The sequence below is a fragment of the Chanodichthys erythropterus genome, chromosome 14 (assembly GCF_024489055.1).
Source record: "Chanodichthys erythropterus isolate Z2021 chromosome 14, ASM2448905v1, whole genome shotgun sequence".
Taxonomy (NCBI): Eukaryota; Metazoa; Chordata; class Actinopteri; order Cypriniformes; family Xenocyprididae; genus Chanodichthys; species Chanodichthys erythropterus.
In genome coordinates this window covers 14,915,990-14,925,508 of record NC_090234.1, presented here as the reverse complement: position 1 = coordinate 14,925,508, position 9,519 = coordinate 14,915,990, and the positions used below count along the sequence as shown (strand labels likewise).

At 34.9% G+C, this 9,519-nt stretch overlaps 1 protein-coding gene across 3 annotated transcripts in view; it reads right to left on the bottom strand.

Moving 5' to 3' along the window:
- Positions 1 to 3,776: 3,776 nt before the first annotated feature.
- Positions 3,777 to 9,519, bottom strand: part of tanc1b (tetratricopeptide repeat, ankyrin repeat and coiled-coil containing 1b) — a 183,619-nt gene continuing 177,876 nt past the window's right edge. For all 3 annotated transcript variants that reach the window (XM_067409266.1, XM_067409267.1, XM_067409268.1), the window contains one exon: positions 3,777 to 5,848. In XM_067409266.1, the coding sequence (XP_067265367.1) occupies positions 4,675 to 5,848 (1,174 nt within the window). In that variant the 3' untranslated portion in view covers positions 3,777 to 4,674. The remainder of the gene's footprint in view (positions 5,849 to 9,519) is intronic.

Sequence of the window (9,519 nt, the reverse complement as noted above, 5' to 3'; positions counted from 1 at the left end):
ATCCTAAAAAAAGTATCACAGGTTATAAAATAATATTAAGCATATATTATTATAAGCATACAATATTAACTGTTTCCAACATTGATAACTGAGTATCAAATCAGCATATCAGAATGATTTCTGAAGGATCATGTGACACTGATCATGTGACTGGAGTAATGATGCTGAAAATTCAGCTTTGCCATCACAGGAACAAATTACATTTTTATGTATATCAAAATAGAAAACCATTATTTTAAATTGTAGTTATGTTTCACAATATTACAGTTTTTTCTGTATTTTTGATCAACTGTGTATGTTATGGACTGGGGAATGCACATGCAGGGGGTGTGTCCTCAACAGCCCTGCAGTATATAGTGTGCTGTGTGAATGTGATTGAGGAATGTGCAGGGAAAAAATGTAACTAAAATTGCATTAAATCTGGTTGTTTTAACCAAAATTATGCTGCAAGATGTTTTTTTCAACTACATTTAAGTACCCTGTTATAGGCTAACCTGTAACTTTGTAAATTCCCTGTTTATTCCCATTAATTCCCATATATTCCCATGGAAAGTTTCCAGCTTTGAAAATTCCCGGAATTTTGCAGTCCTACATTTGAAGGCTGCATACGTCATCAAGGATGTCATATTTAAGAAAAGTAACTGTAATAAAATTAATTGTGAGGTGTAAAATACTGTAATTTCTTTGTTGCAATCTTACGGTTACTTTTCTTAAATGAGACTGAAGTATGCAGCCTTCAAAGGTTGCAGCCTCTGAATTGGGACACAGCCATTACTGAAAAATCTCTCGGCTTCCGTATCCCGAACGAAACGTGTTGATGGGCGTGATCTTGCTCTAGGTGATGTGTGCACGCTTATCAGGGAGAAGTGCCTATACAAGGAAATCCGCTCTCTTTTATGACGTCATAAAGGCCATACTTGAAAAAAATTCGGCAAAACATCATAACCCGGTCCATAACCGGAGGTTTGGCATAGAAATACTCTGTCATACAAAATATCAATAGTATAAACTTTGACTGTGAATATAAGGTAGCTACAATTATTGAATCTCAACATAATTAATATACACTATTATGCGATTAATTCTCATAATAATCAATATATCATACATTCCAGTTAAGCGTGATCTACGTGAATTGTGGGATATAGAAATCTTTGCTTAGGTTTTGTTCATGTGTAACAACACTGGTGATCAGAAAAGCTTTTTTTTTTTTTTTTTGCACATTTCTTTAATAATGTTTTTAAAAGTCTTATCCTTCCTGTTCAAATTCTGTACATTTCACAGTAATTAATAATAAATATATATTTGTATTTCCTATAGATGTATAATGGCAGAAATTAATGCAAAATCACGAGGCACCAAATTGCAGAAATAATAGTGTACCTATATAAACTTTTATATTTTTAATTGTATATATTATTCTTCAATTCTGTCATATTGACTTCAGCATGCGATCACACTAAGATTACCTCAATAGATTCATATTCACAAAGCATTTCTGTTTCATGCTTATTTGAAAGTAGCTGCACAAAAATATATTTAATAACACATTTTAGTTTTGATTGAGTGGGAAGTAAAATGTAATAATAAATGTGGGCGAGTGTAATAAGCATGTGTCCAAACCGTTGCCTGTATGATTTGGACAGTAATGTATTTGTTTTCATTTGCATGTTTTTCTTTTAGTTTAATCTAAACTATCTTGCACAACACTTCACACGATAATAAAGAAGAAATCCTTTTTCCAATGGGAGTTTTATTTCCCATAGATGGATCATGGCAGAAATGAATTCATTTTTAATACAGACTGCAGTAACAGATCAACACAACTCATGAGGCACCAATTGCAGAAAAAAATAATATATATATATATATATTTACACGTTAAAATAACATCTGCCCATCTCATCACTTTGAATTATATTTTTCTCCAATTCCTTCACATAAACTTTAGCATGCGCTCACACTCAGATGGCCTCTATGGTTTCATATTCGTAAAACATATTTCCGTTTCATATTTCTCTTAAAGTAGCTGTGCAAAAATAACTATATAAAATATATTGCTTTGACAGTTACCAAGCCGGAGGCGCCGCAAATAAATTAACCTAGACAGGAACAACGAGCAGGAAAGAACTGTTCAACATTGTAGTGTAATGTACAAACATACAAACAAACCAGGTACAAGTTTAATAACCGCAAACATCATGGCAACCAAAAATGCATGAAAAACTCAACGTTTTTGTAGATAAATGCTCAAATAATGGTCTTCACATAAAGGTGGAAAATACACGTCAGAATAATATTTACATAGTCGAGGGTCTGATCTCTGCACAGTCCTTCAGTGCCGTGATCTCCACATCCCTCCACTGATTCAGTGCGGTCATGTGACGCAGCGATCGAGCCCCGGTTCAAGCGGTTACGGTTCATTATGGTCCCTTTTGAAGGGCATAAAAATAGCCGTCCTGGATGCTCAGGTTGTCCATGTTCACAGGGCTTAAAGAAAACGAGTAAAAACAGACCGATAACTGCACCTGCTTCGCCAATAACAGAAGTCTGAACTTTACAAAATAAATGTCACGTTTCATATATTTCTGAGCGGATATTGTGTTTGTGAATGAACTATTATATAACACTAGATCATTGTTTTCTAATGATCTTTCCATTTTGATCTAAAGGCTTGAAATTAGTTTTGTAGACAAATATAAACTGTGCCTACTTATAAAACGTATTTTATTTAAATAAAAAATTAAATGAATGAGTTGAAACATTCTTTTATAATATTGAAAATATGAATAATGAAGAATAAGTATGTGGGTTCAAACTTTTTGACTGTATATTATTTTATAAATCTATGCTACCATTCATAAGTTTGACTACAAACTAATATTTATTGTCACTTTTGATCAATTTAAGCCTCTGGAGCTGTTTGCGTGTCGGTAAAAAATGAAATTTTTATTTTATTTCAATGAAATTAATGTACTACATTTTAGTTCGATAATGTTTTTTTATTTAATATTGTGCATTTTTAGGGGATTATATGGTACTAAATTATATTTACGCTGTAGTTATTATCCATTTATTCACTTTTTGAGCATAGACCTGAAAATGAAATTTCAAACTTAAACTTTCATAAATCTTGAATGCTTTAGAGCACAGACTTCATTTTGATCTCTTTTTAAAGACGACACTTGACACATTATTGCTGAAGTGAAAAAAGTTTTAAAAAATTGAAAGTTACAGAATTTTTATTGTTATGAAAAATGCACAAAAATACTAATACTATCATCAATTTTTATATGAATTATATATATTTTCAACAACACGTTTTACTCTAAATCTGCAAGAAAATCAAAGCCATGAATCTAAACAATGTACTCATTTTAGACCGCGAGGAGCACAAGTCTGACTATTTTTTTCAGGACATTTAACCTTTTCGAATCTTGTCCATGATTTTTGTGTGTTTACCAAGTTTTGTACCATTCTGGTGAAGTTAAAAATTCGGGGGAAAAAAAACAAATTTATTTTCTTTGCAAGAGCACCAGAGGGTTAATGCACTAATTTCTTACTGATTCCAAACTTTTGAATGGTAGCATATATATATATATATATATATATATATATATATATATATATATATATATATATATATATATAATTTGTTTTTTATATTTATATTTGTGTGTGTGGGTATATATATATATATATATATATATATATATATATATATATATATATATATATATATATATATATATATATATTTAAATACAGTACTGGTAAAAAGTTTGAAAACATTGTTATTTTTAATGTTTTTTTGTCTCTTCTGCTCTTCAAGGCTGCATTTATTTGATCAAAAATACAGAAAAAAAAGTAAAATTGTGAAATATTATTACAATTTAAAATAATGGTTTTCTATTGTAACATATTTTAAAATATAATTTATTTCTGTGATGCAAAGCTGAATTTTCAGCATCCTTACGCCAGTCTTCAGTGTCACATGATCCTTCAGAAATCATTCTAATATGCTGATTTATTATCAATGTTGTGCTGCTTAATATTTTTTATAACCTCTGATACTTTTTTCAGGATCATATATTGAATAAAAAGTTAAAAAAGAACAGCATTTATTAAAAATAAACATTTTTGTAGCAATATACACTACCATTCAAAAGTTTGGGGTCAGTTTTTTTTTTTTCTCAAAGAAATTAATACTTTTATTCAGCAAGAATGTGTTAAATTGATAAAAAGTGATAGTAAAGAATTATAATGTTAGAATATAATGTCATAATGTTCTTTTTAACCTTTTATTCATCAGTGAATCTTGAAATAAGTATCACATGTTCCAAAACATTGATAATGACAAATCAGCATAAATCAGAGTATCAAATCATCATATTAGAATGATTTCTGAAGGATCATGTGACACTGAAGACTGGAGTAATGATGCTGAAAACTCAGCTTTGATCACAGGAATAAATTACATTTTAAAATATATTTACATAGAAAAAACATTATTTTAAATTGTAATAATATTTCACAATATTACAGTTTTTTCAGCATTTTTTAATCAAATAAATGATGAGCAGAAGAGACTTCTTTCAAAAACATTAACCTTTGACGGGTACTATATATACACATCTGAAGTGTGTTTTGGCGGGGTTGTTGCATATGAACGCTCTAAACATTAGACTCTATAAAGGATCTCTTTGGTTTCATTGACGCTACATGAATGGAGGTGTTTTCTCGAGCTAAAGCGGGCTGCTTCTGCATACTGTCTGTGAACGAGTGTGCCATGGCCAGGACCGGTTTGGGCTCTTTATGGCAGAACTCTTTAGCATGCAGACTCCCGTTGTGCAGGCCGCCCATCGCAGGACCCTTGAGCTGCTCATAATAAGAGCCGGACGGTTTGGCATACATGATCTCACCCGTCACACCTGCAGAAGCTACGAGACCTTCACTGGAGTGACTCTGCCATCCTCGAGGCGCCGGCTGCTGCTGCTGCTGAAATCGAGCCGTTTTGTCCATGATTCCCATGAACGGCCGAGGTTTATATTCCACAGAGCCCGTCTGGCTGATTTTAGGTTTGTCCTTGGTGCGCACGTCCGGGCCTTGTGCTTTCCCGCTGTCTGATAAACTGCTGCTAGACGCCAGGCTGCTGGTGGAGCTGGAAACCCTCATGCTGGTGTCTTTTCTGAGCTCCTGACCTTGAGCTCCGGAGGTCACGGAGAGGACCGTCCCGTCCAGAGATGAGTGCACTTGGACACGATGAAGATCCTCAATTTCGTGGCGTCCTGCATCATCATTGGCGGGCAGTAATGGGCTGATGTCGATGCCCGGTCCGGCCTTCAGCGCGCTGGAAATATGCCGGCTCGGGATCGGGCTAGAGGGAGCGTACTGCGACTGGCTTTTTGTGTTTGTTGGCCGAGCAGAACCCACCTGTATCGATCCGAGGTGCTGGTTGGTTTTGACAATCTGCGCCTGTTTGCTCGGCTGCAAAACGAGGCTCTTTTGAGCCACAGACTCCCTGTGTTGATGCCGGAGGCTTTGTTTGTGAGGCGGTGAAACCGAGCGGCCGTTAGAAGTCCTGTTTAGAGAGTAGATGTTTTGAGACCAGGCCTCAGAGTCGTCATCCTCGTCCTCATCCTCATCGATGCGCTCCGTCACATCCTCCTCCTCTCGATCGGCGTGCTCCTGGTCTTCCGGCGTGTTGGACAGCCCCTGGTGTTTGCTCTGGCTGCGCTGCATCTGCTTACACTCGTCTTCGACACGAGCCAGCAGACGGCCGATCTCGCGGTTGTTCGGGCAGAGCTTCGTGGCCTCGTGCAGGTCAGCTAACGCCGCGGTGAACTGTCTGTGGGCACATCGTTCAGAAAGAGATGGAGAGAAAATCATGAGTAACTGAGAATGGTCATGCTAACAATTCTGTCTTTGTAAGAGTCAGGAAAATGAACTAATCATTCAAATTATAACACAGTAACTCTTTTTCAAAACAATTTTACTAAACTAATGACTGGGTACAATAGTCAATTATGTATTATGTTTTTGCTATGGAATGAATTATATTTATAATATTATTAAATATAACTTTATATCTCGCAATTCTGACCTTATATCTCGCAGTTCAGATTTTATAACTCGCAATTCTGACTTTATATCTCGCAATTCAGACTTTATATCTCGCAATTCAGACTTTATATCTCGCAGTTCAGACTTTATATCTCGCAATTCAGACTTTATATCTCGCAATTCTGACTTTATATCTCGCAATTCAGACTTTATATCTCGCAATTCAGACTTTATATCTCGCAATTCAGACTTTATATCTCGCAATTCTGACTTTATATCTCGCAATTCTGACTTTATATCTCTCAGTTCAGACTTTATAACTCGCAATTCAGACTTTATATCTCACAGTTCAGACTTTATATCTCGCAAATCAGACTTTATATCTCGCAGTTCAGACTTTATAACTCGCAATTCAGACTTTATATCTCGCAATTCAGACTTTATATCTCGCAGTTCAGACTTTATATCTCGCAGTTCAGACTTTATATCTCGCAAATCAGACTTTATATCTCGCAGTTCAGACTTTATAACTCGCAATTCTGACTATATCTCTCGCAATTCAGACTTTATCTCGCAATTCAGACTTTATATCTCGCAATTCTGACTTTATTTCGCGCAATTCTGACTTTATTTCGCGCAGTTCAGACTTTATATCTCGCAGTTCAGACTTTATTTCGCGCAGTTCAGACTTTATATCTCGCAGTTCAGACTTTATATCTCGCAATTCTGACTTTATATCTCGCAATTCAGACTTTATATCTCGCAATTCAGACTTTATATCTCGCAATTCTGACTTTATATCTCGCAATTCAGACTTTATATCTCGCAGTTCAGACTTTATAACTCGCAATTCTGACTTTATATCTCGCAATTCTGACTTTATAACTCGCAATTCAGACTTTATATCTCGCAATTCAGACTTTATCTCGCAATTCTGACTTTATATCTCGCAAATCAGACTATATCTCGCAGTTCAGACTTTATAACTCGCAGTTCAGACTTTATTTTGCGCAATTCTGACTTTATATCTCTCAGTTCAGACTTTATATCTCGCAGTTCAGACTTTATAACTCACAATTCTGACTTTATATCCCGCAAATCAGACTTTATATCTCGCAGTTCAGACTTTATAACTCGCAATTCTGACTATATCTCTCGCAGTTCAGACTTTATATCTCGCAATTCTGACTTTATTTCTCGCAATTCTGACTTTATATCTCGCAATTCTGACTTTATATCTCGCAGTTCAGACTTTATTTCTCGCAATTCAGACTTTATATCTCGCAATTCAGACTTTATATCACGCAATTCTGACTTTATATCTCGCAGTTCAGACTTTATATCTCGCAATTCTGAATTTATATCTCGCAATTCTGACTTTATAACTCGCAATTCAGACTTTATTTCACGCAGTTCAGACTTTATATCTCGCAATTCAGACTTTATATCTCGCAGTTCAGACTTTATTTCTCGCAATTCTGACTTTATATCTCGCAATTCTGACTTTATATCTCGCAAATCAGACTTTATATCTCGCAGTTCAGACTTTATATCTCGCAATTCTGACTTTATATCTCGCAATTCTGACTTTATATCTCGCAATTCTGACTTTATTTCGCGCAGTTCAGACTTTATATCTCGCAATTCTGACTTTATATCTCGCAGTTCAGACTATAAATCGCAATTCAGACTTTATATCTCGCAATTCAGACTTTATCTCGCAATTCTGACTTTATATCTCGCAAATCAGACTATATCTCGCAGTTCAGACTTTATAACTCGCAGTTCAGACTTTATTTCGCGCAATTCTGACTTTATATCTCGCAGTTCAGACTTTATATCTCGCAGTTCAGACTTTATAACTCGCAATTCTGACTTTATATCTCTCAGTTCAGACTTTATATCTCGCAGTTCAGACTTTATAACTCACAATTCTGACTTTATATCTCGCAATTCTGACTTTATATCTCTCAGTTCAGACTTTATATCTCGCAGTTCAGACTTTATAACTCACAATTCTGACTTTATATCTCGCAGTTCAGACTTTATATCTCGCAATTCAGACTTTATAATCTCGCAATTCTGACTTTATTTTGCGCAATTCTGACTTTATATCTCTCAGTTCAGACTTTATATCTCGCAGTTCAGACTTTATATCTCACAATTCTGACTTTATATCTCGCAATTCAGACTTTATATCTCGCAATTCAGACTTTATATCTCGCAGTTCAGACTTTATTTCTCGCAATTCAGACTTTATATCTCGCAATTCAGACTTTATATCACGCAATTCTGACTTTATATCTCGCAGTTCAGACTTTATATCTCGCAATTCTGAATTTATATCTCGCAATTCTGACTTTATAACTCGCAATTCAGACTTTATATCACGCAGTTCAGACTTTGTATCTCACAATTCTGACTTTATATCTCTCAGTTCAGACTTTATTTCTCGCAGTTCAGACTTTATAACTCGCAATTCTGACTATATCTCTCGCAGTTCAGACTTTATATCTCGCAATTCAGACTTTATATCTCGCAATTCTGACTTTATTTCGCGCAATTCTGAATTTATATCTCGCAATTCTGACTTTATAACTCGCAATTCAGACTTTATATCACGCAGTTCAGACTTTATATCTCGCAATTCAGACTTTATATCTCGCAGTTCAGACTTTATTTCTCGCAATTCTGACTTTATATCTCGCAATTCTGACTTTATATCTCGCAATTCTGACTTTATATCTCGCAATTCTGACTTTATATCTCGCAATTCTGACTTTATATCTCGCAATTCTGACTTTATATCTCGCAATTCTGACTTTATATCTCGCAGTTCAGACTTTATATCTCGCAATTCTGACTTTATATCTCGCAGTTCAGACTATAAATCGCAATTCAGACTTTATATCTCGCAATTCAGACTTTATCTCGCAATTCTGACTTTATATCTCGCAAATCAGACTATATCTCGCAGTTCAGACTTTATAACTCGCAGTTCAGACTTTATTTCGCGCAATTCTGACTTTATATCTCGCAGTTCAGACTTTATATCTCGCAGTTCAGACTTTATAACTCGCAATTCTGACTTTATATCTCTCAGTTCAGACTTTATATCTCGCAGTTCAGACTTTATAACTCACAATTCTGACTTTATATCTCGCAATTCTGACTTTATATCTCTCAGTTCAGACTTTATATCTCGCAGTTCAGACTTTATAACTCACAATTCTGACTTTATATCTCGCAGTTCAGACTTTATATCTCGCAATTCAGACTTTATATCTCGCAATTCTGACTTTATTTCGCGCAATTCTGACTTTATATCTCGCAATTCTGACTTTATATCTCGCAATTCTGACTTTATATCTCGCAATTCTGACTTTATATCTCGCAATTCAGACTTTATATCTCGCAATTCAGACTTTATATCTCGCAGTTCAGACTTTATTTCTC